The sequence below is a fragment of the Stegostoma tigrinum genome, chromosome 1, assembly GCF_030684315.1.
Source record: "Stegostoma tigrinum isolate sSteTig4 chromosome 1, sSteTig4.hap1, whole genome shotgun sequence".
Classification (NCBI taxonomy): domain Eukaryota; kingdom Metazoa; phylum Chordata; class Chondrichthyes; order Orectolobiformes; family Stegostomatidae; genus Stegostoma; species Stegostoma tigrinum.
In genome coordinates this window covers 184,416,992-184,435,769 of record NC_081354.1, presented here as the reverse complement: position 1 = coordinate 184,435,769, position 18,778 = coordinate 184,416,992, and the positions used below count along the sequence as shown (strand labels likewise).

At 44.2% G+C, this 18,778-nt stretch overlaps 1 protein-coding gene across 2 annotated transcripts in view; it reads left to right on the top strand.

Moving 5' to 3' along the window:
* The first annotated feature begins 2,606 nt into the window (after window positions 1-2,606).
* The window catches only part of sema4f (sema domain, immunoglobulin domain (Ig), transmembrane domain (TM) and short cytoplasmic domain, (semaphorin) 4F), a 208,451-nt gene continuing 192,279 nt past the window's right edge, over window positions 2,607-18,778 (top strand). Inside the window, exon 1 of one of the 2 annotated variants that reach the window (XM_048541544.2) lies at window positions 2,607-3,383. In XM_048541544.2, coding sequence (XP_048397501.1) covers window positions 3,269-3,383 — 115 coding nt within the window. In that variant the 5' untranslated portion in view covers window positions 2,607-3,268. Of the gene's footprint in view, window positions 3,384-4,390; window positions 4,588-18,778 lie in introns of those variants that run through there. The other variant, XM_059650542.1, reaches the window with a different exon arrangement.

Here is an 18,778-nt window from a genome sequence, read left to right as displayed (position 1 = left end):
ATAACTGAAACACTGCCACTCAGGCAACATCCTGCTAAATCTCCTTTGCAACCTCTCCGGTGCTATCCTCATATGTAGATTTAGATTCCAGAACTGCACACAATACTCTAGCTGTCACCAAACTATTTTATACAGTCCCAGCATAACATCGCTGCTTACAAAATCTATTTCTTTTTCTAATCATTTGTGGGATGTGGGCTTGGCTGCCTGGGCCAGAATTTCTTGCCCATCTCTAGTTGCCCTTGAGAAGGTGGTGGTGTGCTACTTCTTCAGCTGCTGCAGTCCTCTTTCTGTGGGTTGACCCACAATGCCATTAGGGAGGGATTCCAGGACGTTGGCCCAGTGACAGTGAAGAAATGATGATGTATTTCCAAATCAGGATGGTGAGTCACTTCGAGGTGGTGGTGTTCCCATATGTCTGATGCCCTTGTCCTTCTAGATTGAAGTGGTTGTGGGTTTGGAAGGTAGTGTCTGAGGATCTTCAGTGAATTTCTGTGGTGCGTCTTGTAGATAGTACGCAATGCAGCTACTGACCATAGTGGTGGAGGGAGTGAACGCTTGTGGGTGTAATGCCAAACAAGTGGACTACTTTGTCCTGGATGGTGTCAAGCTTCTTGAGTGTTGTTGGAGCTACGCTCATCTAGGCAAGTGGGGGAGTATTCCATCACACTCCTGACTTGTGCCTTGTAGATGGCCTTCTGGCTTTGAAGAGTCAGGAGGTGAGTTATTCGCTGCAGTATTCCCAGCTTCTGGCCTGCTCTTGTTGGTACTGTGTTAATGTGGTGAGTCCAGTTGAGTTTCTGATCAATAACACCCAGGATGTTGATAGTGGGGGATTCAGTGATGGTTACTGCGTTGAAAGTCAAGGGATGGTGGTTAGATCATCTTTTATTGGTAATGGTGATAACCTGGCATTTGTGTGGTGCAACAGAGATAATGAGAACTGCAGATGTTGGAGAATCCAAGATAACAAAGTGTGGAGCTGGATAAACACAGCAGGCCAAGCAGCATTTAGGAGCACAAACGTTGACATTTCAGTCATGGACTGTAATGACCACTGTGCTACCACCTCTACTGAGTCTGCCCTGCTGGTGAGACAGAACATATTCAGGAATGGGGATGGTGGTGTCTGGGACATTGTCTGTAAAGTATGATTCTGTGAGTATGACTATATCAGACTGTTGCTAAACCAGGCTGTGAGAGAGCACCCCCAACTTTGGCACTTAACCCCCAGATGTTAGTGAGGAAGTCTTTGCAGGGTCAACAGGGCTGCTTCTGCCATTGTCTTTTCCAGTGCCTAGATCAATGCTAGGTGATCCGTCCAGTTTCATTTCTTTGAGATTTTGTAGCGATTGGTACAACTGAGTGGCTTGCCAGGCCATTCCAGAGGGCAGTTGAAAGTCAACCACGTTACTGTGGGTCTGGAGTCACAAGTAGGCCAGACGAGGTGAGGGTGGCAGATTTCCTTGCCTGAAGGACATTGGTGAACGAGATGTGTTTACTGACAATCAGCAATGGTTTCATAGCAATCAGTCAATTCTTAATTCCAGACATTTTTAAAGTTATTGAATTTAAATTGCACCATCTGCTGTGGTGGGATTTGAACCTGACTCTCCAGAACATTTCCACTCCCCCTCCCATTCTTTAGATGACATGTCCATCATGGGCCTCCTGCAGTGCCACAACGATGCCACCCGAAGGTTGCAGGAACAGCAACTCATATTCCGCTTGGGAACCCTGCAGCCCAATGGTATCAATGTGGACTTCTCCCCTTCTCCCACTGCATCCCAAAACCAGCCCAGTTCGTCCCCTCCCCCCACTGCACCACACAACCAGCCCAGTTCGTCCCCTCCCCCCACTGCACCACACAACCAGCCCAGCTCATCCCCTCCACCCACTGCATCCCAAAACCAGTCCAACCTGTCTCTGCCTCCCTAACCTGTTCTTCCTCTCACTCATCCCTTCCTCCCACCGCAAGCCGCACCTCCATCTCCTACCTACTAACCTCATCCCACCTCCTTGACCTGTCCGTCTTCCCTGGACTGACCTATCCCCTCCCTACCTCCCCACCTATACTCTCCTCTCCACTTATCTTCTTTTCTGTCCATCTTTGGTCCGCCTCCCCCTCTCTCCCTATTTATTCCAGAACCCTCACCCTCTGATGAAACAATAAAATGTCAGAGTCTCTGATGAAGGGTCTAGGCCCGAAACGTCAGCTTTTGTGCTCCTGAGATGCTGCTTGGCCTGCTGTGTTCATCCAGCCTCACATTTTATTATCTTGGAATCTCCAGCATCTGCAGTTCCCATTATCTCTGGACTGTAACCTAGTGTCGTGTGACTTCGAACCAGCCACCAGCTAATTTTGGATCCAATTTGCCAAATTGCTCAGGATTCAATTGACATTTAACGTCTCAAACCAGTCTGCCATGTGAGACCTTATCAAAAGCCTTATTGAAGATATGTAAATGAGGAAGTTTGCTTTGGGTGTGTGTGTTTGTTGATGGGGAGGGGGTGTGTGGAATCGTTCTTTGCTTTAAGAAACGCCCCACTGGCGATATATAAGATGTACGACTTTTTAAGAAGAAATCATTCACGGGAAACGGGTATCGATCGGCATGTGTTGGCCACACTAATTGTCCCGGGGAAAAGTGGTGACGGTACCAAACTTTAAAAATAAAACGAAAGAACAATCGACTGGACCTAACACGATGAGTCATACAGTGCAATTTAAGCGAGAGAAAACATTCTTACGGGTTCCGAAAGGAGATAAGTTTATTGGTATCTGTTGGGAACGGATGAGAGAGGGTGGAGTTTTCTTAGGTACAGATAGGCTGTGACTCAAATCCAGTCCGCCCACTGATTCACGCATCCTGCGCTACCTGGTGTTGCAAAGCCAGAAAAGATACATTAATAAAAAGTGACTGCGTAACGCTTCCGACTGCCGACATCAAGTATTTTTTCCAGGAGTAAAAAGTTTAATAAACTCTGGAGGATTTGGGTGTGAGCAGCAATCTAAGTGTAAAGCAGGAATTGGTGACGAAAAGTTTGTTTTAAATGCATTTTGTAAGAAGGAAAAGAGCTTCTGGCTTTTATTTCAAACACCTGGTCTCCTTGTGTGCACTTTGTTTCTTCTTTGTGTGATCATATTGACGACTCTGATGCAAATTACAACCGGGAAAGAGGATCGGGAAAAAAATAACAGTGGATATCGCATTTTTGGGATTTTCCCATTTAGTTTCGGGATTGTATTTAAAAAGAAAACAACACGATGAAACGAGGATCTCCGGTTCTGGCAGTTTACGTTGCAATTTTGTGTTCCAGTAGAGCCTACGTTTTGGGCTTGGCTAAAGATTCAGTTCCCAGGAAAACCATCTGTCACGATGGTAGGTGTCGGTTTTTGCAGTTACGTATTTTCTTTCTTAGCAGTGTTGATCCAGTCTCCAGACTAATTCAAATTTGTTGCTAAGTAGGAATTATTTGTTATGCTGCTGCTATGCCTTTTGAGAGATTTTAAAGGTTGCTTCGCCATGTTTCATACGCAAAGCATGATCAGGCATTTGTTAATCAAGGAAATGAAAAGACCTGCATTTCTAAAGCGCCTTTTACGATCTTGAGAGCTTGCAAAAGCCTCGAATCAGTCTCTATATTTCAAGCTCCCATTGTCAGCATTAAAACGCGCCAAGGCCTGGTTACATGACCTGACGATTGCACCTTGTGGTGGTTTTCCACGTCGTTTACGCTCTTTCTGAAGTTGATTGTTGGATCATTTGCCTCTGAAGCCCGCCGGTTGTTCCGGGAAAAAGATGATAATAGGATGTGCGTTCTGAGTTTACTGGAGCTAGGGGAGTATTCCTTCCTGGTTCCACAGCAACTATGTATAAATCTTTCATTACAACAATAATTGTCTATTATGCAGGGAGCATTGAGAAATCCTAATGGTGCTCATTTCTGCAGTTTCAGAAAAGGGACCAGAGAGGTGTTAAGGCTCATTTTAACGTGCACCAGACTTAATGCTTGTTTTTAAGGAGCTAGAAAGAATGTCTGAAAAATGGGAATGATGAGCGATTGGTAAAACAAGCCTTGAATTTGTTTTTAAAATCATGAGGGGCATGGGTAAGGTGAAGAGCAAAGCTTTTCTTTCCTGCAGCAATGGGTGTTCAAAAGTAGAGGGCAAGATTTTAAGGTGAAAACTTATTATTTTTTTAATTTTTAGAAAATTAAAATTCTCTAAATTTTAATTTACAGAAAGATTTACAATGGGCCTGAGGGACGACTTTTTCACACCGAGTTGGAGACAGTAAGGACTGCAGATGCTGAAAGCTAGAGTCAATAAATGTGGAGCTGGAAAAGCACAGCAGGTCAGAGCATCTGAGGAGCAGGAAAGTCAACATTTTGGGCTGAAACCTAACAAAGAGTTTTGGCCAGAAACGTTGACTTTCCTGCTCGTCTGATGCTGCCTGACCTGTGCTTTTCTAGCTCCACATTTGACAACGTTTTCTCACCGAGGGTGGTTCGTAGATGGAACAAACTGCCAAAAGAAGTGGTAGATGCAGGTTCAGTCGCAACATTTAAAAGACATTTGGACAGGTACAGTAAGGGCTTTGAGGGATATAGTTTGGGAAACCTGTTTGGGATAGATGAGTTAGACCAAAGGCTCCATTTCTGAGCTTTTTTTTCTTTATCCGTTCATGGGATGAGTGTGTTGCTGGCCAGTCAGCATTTATTGCCCACCCCTAATTGTCTAGAGGGGAGTTAAGAATCAATTGCATTGCTGAGCGTCTGGAGTGTCATGTAGTCCAGATTAGGTAAGAATGACAATTTCCATCCCTAAAGGACATTAGTGAACTGGATGAGTTCTATGGCCAGATGATTCTATAAAATCCTCTTCTGTTTTAGTGATGTTGTTTGAAGGAAAACTATTAACTTAGAAATTTAATGAGGCAAGTCCATGGACTGTCACAAAAAGCTAGTGTTCAAGTTCAGGTGATAGGGAAGGCAAAGGGAATCTTGGCCATTATTACAAAGTAAATGGCGTATAAAAACAGAAGTCTTGCTAAAACTATGTAAGGCACTACATAAATCACAGGTAGATTCCTATGAACAGTTTTGATCCAGTTGTCTGAGGAAATATACTGGCATTGGAAGCAGTCCAGAAAAGATTCACTAGGTTGATTCAGGTAGGAGAAGTTAAGTAAATTAGGCTTTTATTCTTGGAGTTCAGATTAATGAGAGGCAATCTTATTGAAACATATTGTTTGTAGGGGACTTGACAGGGTGGATGTGGAAGGTTGTTTTCCTTTGTGGGAGTTCTAAAACCAAAGGGAATAATAGCAGAAAAGGTATCACCCACTTAAGATGAATGAGAAGGATATTTCTCACTGATGGTATTGAATCTGTCAAATTCTTTACCGCAGTGGGTTTATAGATACTGGCCATTGGATCTGTCAAAACCACACAGACTCTCCAAAGATTATCCCACCTAGGTCCACTTCCTATCCTATCACCCTGCATTTCGCACGGTCAAACCACGTAACCTGAACATCTCATGTGAGGAAACCAGGACACCCGGAAGAATCCTGCACAGACGTGGGAATGACGTACAAACTCCACACAGTCACCCAAGGGTGGAGTCGAACCCGAGTTACTGGCACTGTGAGGCAACAATACTAACTATTGAGCTACCATGCCACTCCATGCTGGATTGTCGAGGCTGGGGCCTTAAGTGTACTGAAACCAGAGACAGACAGACAGGTAGACAGATTTTTTAGCCAGTAGGGAATCAAGAGAGAAATCAGGAAAAAGGGGGAAAATGGACTTGAGGATTATCAGGTCAGCCATGAACTCAATGAATAGCAGAGCAGACTCAATGGGCTGAATGGCCTACTTCTGGTCTTGCATCTTATGGGTTGTTTTTGGATCAGTCAGTTTCTAGAGGTACAACATGTTTGTTTGAATGTTCATTCAAACATACCTCTGTTTTAGAAAGAAAATCCTGATAATAGATAACAAAAATATGCAATCTTGATTTCCATGTTTTCATTATTGGTGTCAAATTCTGGACCATAGATCACCTATGGTGATTTGTTATAGGAATACGTGAATTAAAGAGTGATTATATTTAACATATGCCTTCTGGGCAGTGATCTTAAACTGCGGGTTGCACTTCTACTGAATGGGCTTTTTTAAAAGTCATTTGACCATGCAAATAGTTAGTTATGAAAGAATGTTTGGAGGCAAAGAGGAACAATATACTTTCAAGCTAATACAATGTTCCATTTGCTTTACCAGTTTGCTGTTGTCAGCATCACTGGGGTTGCCAGTTGCCTGCCTTGCTGCACAACGTGTGTTATTAACATCCAGCAGTCTGGCTACATCTTGCAGCGAGGTAACCATACAAAGTAATGCGCAGGCTTGTGTTCAGCAGTGATGAGCTCATCACATGTCCTTAGTCGTTCGTCTGACGAACACAGGGAAACCAGTTAGAATCTAGTGACAATCTAAGATTTCTCATGCTCACATATTGCAGTTGTATTTCACCTCCTAAAAGATTTCTGGAATTCCATTTCATAACTTTTTTTAGATGTATGGATGTAGATTGTGGGTGAACACTTGCTAGTTCAGTAAATTACTTCTGTAATCTGTACCGTGCGCCTGTTTTTATAATGTAGCCTGAGTATTGGGAGAACAAAATAACTTTCTCTGCTATTCTGTGTTTAGTTATGGATATTGTATTTACTTTGCTGTTCTAGGCAATTCGTGCAAAGATTGTGGAGAGGTAGATGTATTTATCTTTTTCATGCCTGCATAAACTTGATTCCAAGTTTAACACCATTTCAACACTGGCAGTAAGCTGTGGGAGGCGGATGGGGTGCTCGTTGTAGTTCATCAGAGATGGGAAGAAAGGGATTTATTTGGTTCCTATCTGAAATTCCCTACTGGCTGAGATACTGGGAAGGATGCCAGAGGTAATTCTGTAGGAAATCCAGGTTTGACCTAGAGTTTTTTTTTAAATGGGGAGCACCTTTTTTAGGTTATTTTTTAATCAGGCCGTTCACACCTTTTGAAGCAGGTGGGACTTGAACCTGGGTCAGAGGTAGAGGAACGACTACTGCATCACAAGAGCCCCTAACAGGGTCACTTTTGTATTGAGTGAATTCCAGTGATTCTGTTTAGGCCGGAATGTTAGTTCACTAACAGGGTGAGAGTGATTGTAATTTGGGTCCAACAATCAGCAAATAATCTAGTTTTTCACATTGAAGTATCTGTTCAGCTCATTGACCGTTTAGCTTATAATATCACAGACATATGCAGTGTGGAAGCAAGGCTGCATACAACTGAGTGTGACACTAAGGAGCCCTAGCAAAACTGGAATCAATGGGTATCAGGGGCCAAACTCTCCGGTGATTGGAGTCATGGAGTCGGATCTGACACAGAGGAAGATAGTCATGATTGTTGGAGGTCAATCATCTCAATTCCAGGACATCTCTGCAGAAGTTCATCAGGGTAGTGTCCTAGCCCCAACCGTCTTCAGCTGCTTCATTAATAACCTTCCCTTCACGATAAGGTAAAAGTGGGGATGTTCACCAATGATTGCGCAATGTTCAGCACCCCTTATGACCCCTCAGATACTGAAGCAATCTGTGTTCAAGTGCAACAAGATCTGGACACTTTCCAGGCTTGGGCTGACAAGTGGCAAGTGACATTCATGTCACGGCAATGACCATCACCAATAAGAGACAATCTAACCTCCACCCCTTGACATTCAATGATGTTACCATCACTGAATCCCCCACTATCAATGTTGTGGGGTTTACCATTAACCAGAAACTCAACTGGACTCCCCACATAAACACAGTGGCTACAAGAGCAGGCCAGAAGCTCAGAATACTGCCCCAAGTAACTCCCTTCCCGACTTCTTAAAGCCTGTCTGCCATCTACAAGGCACAAGGCAGGAGTGTGATGGAATACTCCCCACTTGCCTGCATGGGTGCAGCCCCACCAATGCTCTAGAAGCTTGATACCATCCAGGACAAAGTAGCCCACTGGATTAACACTACATCCACAAGCATCGACTCCCTCAACCACTGAAGCTCAGTTGCAGCAGTGTGTACTATCTACAAGATGCACTGCAGAAATTCACCAAAGATCCTCGGACAGTACCTTCCAAATCCACGACCACTTCCATCTCGAGGGACACGGCCATCAGAAATATGGGAATACCATCACCTCCAATGTTTTTTTTAAACTTGCCAGCAAATGCTGCTGAAAGTTTTGTTGTAATTTTAAAGGACTCCATGTATTTTAATCTGTTCTGATTATTCCACTGGGAATTCCAAGCATGGTTTAATTCCATTTTCAAAGCGTAAAAATAGTTTTCTTAATAGGACTGATACCCAAATGCATTTCAACACTGAACTATAACTTAAAACAACATTGGTTAACGTGCTTTTCATTGTGATTACTGCAGCTAAACAGAATACAGCATTTAACAATTACATTTGAAGTTGTCAAAATTTTTAGTAGTTTGTTAAAATGTGAGCTCTATGTAGCCTTGCCACATTGGTAGAAAACTCTCCAATGACACTTTCTTTTTAGGCTTCAAAAACTCCAAAGTAAGCACACAAAAATAACAGGAAAAGGGGATCAAAATTCAAATTTTCTGTGATGCTCACCATTTTGGCCTAGACCTTGTAAGAGGTGTGTACAGGGGTATGACCCAAGCTCTTTCTCACCTGTGACATGCAAATAATGGAGAGCCAAGAGGAATTGGACGTCCAAATTTGCTAACACAGCTTCATATTTTAGATTTCCCAGTCTAAAGCCAGGCATCAACAGAAGACTAAAATCTGCTACATGCAGATCCCTTAGAAATCTGGAAATTGAGAATGGCCTGATCCATGAGTTAAATGCCTGTTTTATACATTCGCAGATCAACAAAGGCAGAACTGCTTTTCCCTGTGCCCAACAAACTAACTCCATGCACTTGGCCAACCCTCACCCTACTCAGGGTCAATAGATGTGAAGCCAGGAAAGAACAGCAGGTCAGAAAGCATCCGAGGAGCAGGGAAGTCCACGTTTTGGCCGAAAGCCTTCCTTCACACTTTTTAAACTTGCACTTGTGAAACGAATTTGTTAACAGGGCTTACTCAACCAAAATGGTTGCGGATTGTGACGATACTGTGGCTTTAAGAGAGGAGTTCTGTACTGTATCTCTTGGTTATTGTCAGTGGTGCTGAAATATCTCCTGCCAGGTAGTTGATAGGCAGCCAGGGCCAAGTGGTAATATCACTGGACTATTAATCCAGAGACCCAGATCAGGTTCTGGGGTAATAAAATGTGAGGCTGGATGAACACAGCAGGCCCAGCATCATCTCAGGAGCACAAAAGCTGACGTTTCAGGCCTAGACCCTTCTTCAGAGAGGGGGATGGGGTGAGGGTTCTGGAATAAATAGGGAGAGAGGGGGAGGCAGACCGAAGATGGAGAGAAAAGAAGATAGGTGGAGAGGAGAGTATAGGTGGGGAGGTAGGGAGGAGATAGGTCAGTCCAGGGAAGACGGACAGGTCAAGGAAAGGGATGAGGTTAGTAGGTAGATGGGGGTGCGGCTTGGGGTGGGAGGAAGGGATGGGTGAGAGGGAGAACAGGTTAGGGAGGCAGAGACAGGGTGGACTGGTTTTGGGATGCAGTGGGTGGGGGGGAAGAGCTGGGCTGGTTGTGTGGTGCAGTGGGGGGAGGGGACGAACTGGGCTGGTTGTGTGGCCACTGCACCACACAACCAGCCCAGTTCGTCCCCTCCACCCACTGCATCCCAAAACCAGTCCAACCTGTCTCTGCCTCCCTAACCTGTTCTTCCTCTCACCCATTCTTTCCTCCCACCCCAAGCCGCACCTCCGTCTCCTACCTACTAACCTCATCCCACCTCCTTGACCTGTCCGTCTTCCCTGGACTGACCTATCCCCTCCCTACCTCCCCACCTACACTCTCTCCACCTATCTTCTTTTTTCTCCATCTTCGGTCTGCCTCCCCCTCTCTCCCTATTTATTCCAGAACCCTCACCCCATCCCCCTCTCTGATGAAGGGTCTAGGCCCGAAACGTCAGCTTTTGTGCTCCTGAGATGCTGCTGGGCCTGCTGTGTTCATCCAGCCTCACATTTTATTATCTTGGATTCTCCAGCATCTGCAGTTCCCATTATCTCAGGTTCTGGGGACCTGGATTCGAATCCTGCCGTAGCAGATGGTGGAATTTGAGTTCAATAAATACCTGGAATTAAGAATCTAATGATGAGTATGAATCCATTATCGATTGTCAGGAAAATCCCATCTGGTTCACTAATGTCTGTTAGGGAACAAAGCTACCATCCTTACCTAGTCTGGCCTGCATGTGACTCCAGACCCCCAGCAATGTGATTGACTGACTCATTACAATTAAGGACGGGCTGTAAATGTTGTCCAGTCAGCGATACCCTCATCCTGTGAATCAATAAAGAAAAAAATAAACAGCTTTTGCATTCCCCGGGCGTTTTTATTTTAAAATGAAAAACAAAAGAATCATGAGTAGGAGGGGTCATGGCTGACCAGGAGCTTTCAGTCAGTTTGGAAGTTTTCTGCTGGCTACTGAAAGTAAAAGCTTGAGTTTTGTGCAGCTGGATCTTAGACTGCAAGTCTTCCTCTTACAAATCAATAGGGGCAGATTGATCAATTGAGTCAGCACATGAGAATAATAACTGTAACCGTTTTGCTGAATTGCCTGTTTGTCACATGGTCTGTTTATGGAACACTGCCTGTATTGGAACAGTTGATCATTAGTGGTTAAATTATACATTACTCAATGGAAACATTTAACAAGATAAAGATTTGTTAATCCTTCCTTTTGTTGGATTTTAACTGCTATAAGAATGAAGTGTGCTTTGATTAAAGTTTAGTGGTGGATTAATCGAATAATATCTGAAACCCAACACTTTATACTGGCTTTAAAAATTTACAAAGGTCAACATCTACACTATCTCTAAATTGTACTTTTGCCAGAGATGGGGAGCATTCTTGTCCATGATAGATGTCAATTAAGTGGCTGTTTGAAGAGAAAGACGCACGGAACATCACCGCAAGATTTGAAGAGAACTGCAAACCACAAACCTTCAAAGGAAGAAGAAAATAACACGATTTTGATATCTTGTGACTTCAGAGATAAAAAGGGCTGATGAGACTATGTGCAACAGTAAGCTCAAAATGAGGATGCCCTGTATTTTTAAAAAGCCAGTTTGAATTCTACTAGAGTGTTCTACTGGGACACTTCACGGTGACCAAACAGGTAGATGAGAGTAAACCGGTTGATGTGGTGTATATGGATTTCAGCAAGGCGTTCGAAAAGGTTCCCCACAGTAGGCTATTGTTCAAAATGCGGAGGAATGGAATTGTGAGAGATATAGCAGTTTGGATCGGAAATTGGCTTGCTGAAAGAAGACAGAGGGTGGTAGTAGGTGGGAAATGTTCATCCTGAAGACCAGTTACTAGTGGTGTACCGCAATGGTCGGTGTTGGGTCCACTGCTGTTTGTCATTTTTTGTAAATGACCTAGATGAGGGCGTAGAAGGATGGGTTAGTAAATTTGCAGACGACACAAAGGTCGGTGGAGTTGTGGATAGTGACGAAGGATGCTGTAGGTTGCAGAGAGACATAGATAAGCTGCAGAGCTGGGCTGAGAGGTGGCAAATGGAGTTTAATGCAGACAAGTGTGAGGTGATGCACTTTGGTAGGAGTAACTGGAATGCAAAGTACTGGGCTAATGGTAAGATTCTTAGTAGTGTAGATGAGCAGAGAGATCTCGGTGTCCATATCATTGACTGTAGAATGAAACATGGGTTTGACAGATCATTATTAATATTTAATCAGTAAAACATACTGTAACATGTTTCACAGAAGACAGCGATTTTATCTTAACAAACAAAACGGGCGGCACGGTGGCTCAGTGGTTAGCACTGCAGCCTCACAGCGCCAGGGACCCGGGTTCAATTCCAGCCTCGGGTGACTGTCTCTGTGGAGTTTGCATGTTCTCCCCGTGTCTGTGAGAGTTTCCTCCGTGTGCTCCAGTTTCCTCCTACAGTCCAAAGATGTGCAGGCTAGGTGGATCCTTGATCCTTGAAAGTTGCCACCCAGGTTGACAGGGCTGTTAAGAAGGCATACAGTGTTTTAGCTTTTATTAATAGAGGAATTGAGTTCCGGAACCAAGAGGTTATGGTGAAGCTGTACAAAACTCTGGTGTGGCCGCACTTGGAGTATTGTGTACAGTTCTGGTCACCGCATTATAAGAAGGATGTGGAAGCTTTGGAAAGGGTGCAGAGGAGATTTACTAGGATGTTGCCTGGTATGGAGGGAAGGTCTTATGAGGAAAGGCTGAGGGACTTGAGGATGTTTTCATTAGAGAAAAGAAGGTTGAGAGGTGACTTAAGTGAAACATGTAAAATAATCAGAGGGTTAGATAGGGTGGATAGGGAGAGCCTTTTTCCTAGGATGGTGACGGCGAGCACGAGGGGGCATAGCTTTAAATTGAGGGGTGAAAGATATAGGACAGATGTCAGAGGTAGTTTCTTTACTCAGTGAGTAGTAAGGGAATGGAACGCTTTGCCTGCAACGGTAGTAGATTTGCCAACTTTAGGTACATTTAAGTCGTCATTGGATAAGCATATGGACGTACATGGAATAGTGTAGGTTAGATGGGCTTGCGATCGGTATGACAGGTCGGCACAACATCGAGGGCCAAAGGCCCTGTACTGTGCTGTAATGTTCTGTGTTCTATGTTCTATGTTCTTGTGTCTTCCACTGAGTGAAGGTGCCTCCTGTGTACTGTCCTGGGATCATGCATTAGTGTGTTGTGAAGGTCCCAATGGAAGAACAATCCCCTCATTAGCCCAGTATTGCAGGTGAAGGGACTATTACTCTGAGTACGAGCAGCTAAGCAGATAGTGAGAAGACAGTAGGAAACAGGAAAACAACAGGACTGTTATCACCATGAATTCTGGAATTCAGCATTGGTCAAAAGGAATCTCGACCAAACTGGGAAAACTAAAAATCTTGAAATCAACTATTGTACCTGGCTGCAATACTTAACTAAGATAACAAAGTGTGAAGCTGGATGATCACAGCCGGCCAAGCAGCATCTCAGGAGCACAAAAGCTGACGCTTTGGGCCTAGACCCTTCATCAGAGGCGGGGATGGAGAGAGGGCTCTGCTCTTCTCAACCAGTTCAGAGACTGAGCCACTTACCTATTTCCTCTAACTCTTTATATTTTTGGATTCGCCTTATCTTTAATCTGGTTGTATGTATGTTGTGTTACTCATTTTCTCACATTTAACAAATTGACTCTCTGCCTGGTTAAATTGTCTCTTTTACAATGTAGGTTCATTGGCTCTGTCATAAAGATATCCATTTATAAATTAGCCTTGTTGTGGCCAACCAAGGGTGTGGATGAATGAAGAATGGGAACAAGTTCATCCCTCCTCACACAGGCATTTTAATGATTTGTGATAACCTGCCTTGAACCAGAGCAAATCAAAAAGTCTTGGCTGGGATCCAGGAGTAATAGATAGGGATCTAATATCTCTGGACTTCAGTCTTTGCAATGGATATTGTTTGGGAAACAGTTTGAAACATTGTTTGGTTATATGATTTAAGATCATTCTAACTGTACTTAGCTAGATTCTTTTTCTTCTGTGTTGTAAACTGCAGTTTCAGATTCCCTACAGTGTGGAAACAGGCCCTTCGGCCCAACAAGTGAACACTGCCCCTTGAAGCATCCCACCCAGACCCATCCCCCTATAACCCACACATCCCTGAACACTATGGGCAATTTAGCACGGCTGATCCACCTAGCCTGCACATCTTTGGACTGTAGGAGGAAACTGGAGCACCCGGAGGAAACTCTCACAGACATGGGGAGAATGTGCAAACTCCACAGGGACAGTCACCCGAGGCTGGAATTGAACCTGGGTCCCTGGCACTGTGAGGCTGCAGTGCTAACCACTGAGCCACCATGCCGCCCGTTTTGTTGTTAAGGAAAAATTGCTGTCTTCTGTGAAACATTTTACAGTATGTTTTACTGATTAAATATTAATAATGATCTGTCAAACCCATGTTTCATTCTACCGTCAATGATATAGTCTTATGGTGATCATAACAAGCTCTCTTTCCATATTTAGAATACTCCTAAGAAGCTAACACTGGACGCAGTTTTTTGTTGCCTGACCATTTGTAGCTCAGTGTCAAATTTTATGTGGTAATGCTTCTTCAGTGATGTAATTTGGGACTTTTTAACGACATCATGCTGATGTGGAAATGTAAATTGTTGTCCAAGCTTGCTACCTTTCTGTGAATACAAACAGTCTGTTTTTTTGCATCTCTTAACAATCGGGCATTAATCTGATTAGAATTAGTTTGAATACATTTCTTTGTATTTCTCCTGAAAGACAAGAGAGACATTGTGCATAAATGTAACCTGATTTAATAGCAACTTTTTGAGCCATTAAAGCATTTCAGCATCTGGCCGGCAGTATTATTTATTTTACTTTTCCCCCGATTCAATACTGTTTGGTACTATTTTCCATCCCCACCCTTGTCTGCTTTCCGGAGAGACCACTCTCTCCATGACTCCCTTGTTCGCTCCACACTGCCCTCCAACCCCACCACACCCGGCACCTTCCCCTGCAACCGCAGGAAATGCTACACTTACCCCACACCACCTCCCTCACCCCTATCCCAGGCCCCAAGATAACTTTCCATATAAAGCAGAGGTTCACCTGCACGTCCGCCAATGTGGTATACTATACCCATTGTACCCGGTGTGGCTTCCTCTACATTGGGGAAACCAAGCGGAGGCTTGGGGACCGCTTTGCAGAACACCTCCGTTCGGTTCGCAATAAACAACTGCACCTCCCAGTCGCGAACCATTTCAACTCCCCCTCCCATTCTTTAGATGACATGTCCATCATGGGCCTCCTGCAGTGCCACAATGATGCCACCCAAAGGTTGCAGGAACAGCAACTCCTATTCCGCTTGGGAACCCTGCAGCCCAATGGTATCAATGTGGACTTCACCAGCTTCAAAATCTCCCCTTCCCCCTCCGCATCCCAAAACCAGCCCAGTTCGTCCCCTCTCCCCACTACACCACACAACCAGCCCAGCTCTTCCCCTCCCCCCCCCACTGCATCCCAAAACCAGCCCAGCCTGTCTCTGCCTCTCTAACCTGTTCTTCCTCTCACCCATCCCTTCCTCCCACCTCAAGCTGCACCTCCATTTCCTACCTACTAACCTCATCCCACCTGCTTGACCTGTCCGTCTTCCCTGGACTGACCTAGCCCCTCCCTACCTCCCCACCTATACTCTCCTCTCCACCTATCTTCTTTTCTCTCCATCTTCGGTCCGCCTCCCCCCCTCCCTATTTTTTCCCGAACCCTCACCCCATCCCCCTCTCTGATGAAGGGTCTAGGCCCGAAACGTCAGCTTTTGTGCTCCTGAGATGCTGCTGGGCCTGCTGTGTTCATCCAGCTTCACACTTTATTATCTTGGATTCTCCAGCATCTGCAGTTCCCAATATCACTATTTGGTGATGGTTATGTATTTGGAAAGTGCTGTTAAATGCACTTTTGGTGAGTTGCAATTGTGCGTTTTGTAAATGGTATCCATTATAGCCACTTCACATGTTTTTAAAATATTATTCTTCCAATTTTTTTGGGTGTTGCTGGCCAGCACAGCATTTAATACACTGGCAGAGGCATGGCATGGTTGGAAAGCTTAAAGTGTGACTGTGGCAGTAGAAAGGAAAGTTTTTCTTTCTCTTGTCTTATTCTAAGTTAATATGAATGGTACCATGTATGGACGGTGAAGGTATACACTTTTCATTGTATTTTTACATTGAATACATGTGACAATAAATGATTTGATTCAATTTCATAATTACCCTTGAAAATGAAGTTGAACCACTTCCTTGAACTACCAAAGTCTGTCTGATATAAGTAGATACATGAGGCTGTTAGGAAGAGATGTCCAGACGTTTGACCCAGCGATAGTGATGGTATAGCTCTAAGGCAGGATGGTGACTGTTTGGAGAGGATGTTGCTGGTGGTGGTGTTCACATGTATCTGCTGCCTTGTCCTTTCGGATGATAGAGTCACGGGTTTGGAAAGTGTTGTTGAAAGCTTTGGTGAATTGCAGTAGTGCATTTTACACATAGTGCACATTGCTACCACTGGCTATAATGGTGGAGGAATTAACTTTTTAATGTGATGATGCGGGCCACTTAAAAGGGATTAGATTAGATTATAGAATTTCAACAGAATGGAAACAGGCCCTTTGGCCCAACAAGTCCACACCGACTCTCAGAGCATCCCACCCAGAACCATCTCCCTTTCACCCACCTAATCAAAACATCCCTGAACACAATTGAGCAATTTAGCATGGCCAATCCACCTCGGCTGCACATCTTCAGACGGGGGGAGGAAACCAGAACATCCTGAAGAAACCCACGCAGACACAGGAAAAACATGTAAACAGAGATGCTTTGACTCGGGTTGTGTCAAGGTTCTTGAGTTAGTGAAGTTGGGGATGGGGAGAGGGTGGTGTAGTGGCAATGTCACTGGTCGAGTAACCCAGAATCCCACTTTAATATTCTGAGGATAAGAGCAAAGGCTCGGAAGTGCGACACAGGAACAGGCTCTTTGGCCCTCCCAAGCCTCTGCCAATTATCACACCCTGACTAATCTAAAGATCAAACCTTATTTGGTGTGTATCCCTGTATTCCCTCCTTATTCGTGTAACCTTTCAGATGGCCCTTAAATATTGCCAAAATGTCTGCTTCCTCCACGACCTCTGGCAGTGCTCTCCAGGGTCCTCCCACTCTCTTTGTGGAAAAACTTCCCTCGCACACCTCCTTGAACATTCTTGCCCTCTCACCTTGAACCTGTGCCCCTGTATAATTGGAACTTCAACCCTGGGGAAAAGCATCTGCCTATCAACTCTGCCTATCCCCCTCATAATTTTGTAGACTTCTATCAGGTCACCTGTCAACTGCTGTCTTTCCAGTGAAAACAGTGCTTGCCTTTTTAATCTTTCCTCGTAGCTAATGCCCTTGAAACTGGGCAGTATCCTGGTGAACCTTCTCTGCGCTCTCTCCAAAGCTTCCATGTCCTTCTGGTAGTGTGGCGACCAAAACTGCGCACAATTTTTCAAATATGGCCTAACAAGGGTTTTGTATAGCTGCAACAGGTTTTGCCAACTCTTGCCTTCACTGGCTGGAGCTTGGTGTATTTACATGCCATAAACATTCTTAATCACCTTGGCCACCTGTGTTGCCACTTCTAGGGAACTGTGAACCTGCACACCCAGATCCGTCTGTATGTTTAATGTTCCTAAGGATTCTGTCGTTATCAGTATAATTCAACACCTAAATTTGATCCTCCAAAATGCATCACCACACATTTTTCTGCATTAAACTCCATCTGCTGTGTCTGTGCCCAAGTCACCAATCTATCTACATCTCTTGTGTCCTTTCATAATCATCGACACTGTCAGCAACTCCATCAGTCTTCATGTCATCTGCAAACTCACTAATTAGACCACCCACATTTTCCTCCAGATTCATTTGTAAACAACAGAGGACCTAAGACTGACCTCTGTGGAACACCACTACTTACTGGTCTCTATTCTGAAAAACACTCTTCCACCATTACCCTCTGTTTTCTATGACCATGCCAGTTTTATATCTATCTAGCCAGCCCACCCTGAATCCCGTGTAATTTCAGTTGTTATACTAATCTGCTGCGTGAGGCTTTATCAAATGCCTTACTAAAGTCAATATAAATGACAACCACAGCCTTCCTCATCAATTATTTTTGTCACCTCTTCAAAAAATTTGATCACATTGGTGAGACATGACCTTCTCTGTACAAAACCATGCTGCCTGTCACTAACTAATCCATTTTCTTTCAAATGCGCATATATCCTGCTCCTCAGTAATTTTCTCCAAGAGCTTCCCTACCATGTGGGTTTGAATCCCACCTTGCTGGATAATGACCCTTGAATTCAATAAAATCTGCACTTTTTAAAAAAATAAACTAGCTCAGTGGTGACCATGTAACGATTGCTAATTGTTTTCAAGAGCGACCTTCCTTACCTGGCCTGGGCTATGTATGACTCCAGATGCACAGCAGTGTGGTTGACATTTTGCTGTCTGGGAAACATTTATTGCTCACCCAGCAATGTCTACATCCTATGAACAATCTAAAACTTAACACGCAACTGAAGAGAATTCCAATGGTATTAATATGGCTTGTCCAGTTCAATTCCGGGTAGATAGTAACTCCCAGCATGTTGATAGTGGGGGAGTCAGCAGTGTTAGTGCTATTGAGTGTCAAGTGGTGATGGTTATATTGATTTTGGTTGGAAAAGGCCATTTGCACCACACAGAGTGCCAAACAATGTTACTTGGCACTTATCAGCCCAAGTTTGAATATTGCCCATATTTTTGCAACAGGTGGACATGAACTGCGTCAGAATCTAAAGAGTCAAAAATATTGGTAAACATTGTGCAATCAGAAGTGACATCTCCACTTCAGATCTTGCAAATGAGCTTCCCTCCATCATAAAGAGGGTTCAGGTTAGGGCAGTAGAACATAGAATGTAGAACAGTACAACACAGGAACAGGCCCTTCAGCCCATAATGATGTGCCAAACATGACTCCAAATTAAACTAATTCCTTCTGCCTGCTTTGGTCCATATCCTCCATTCCTTTC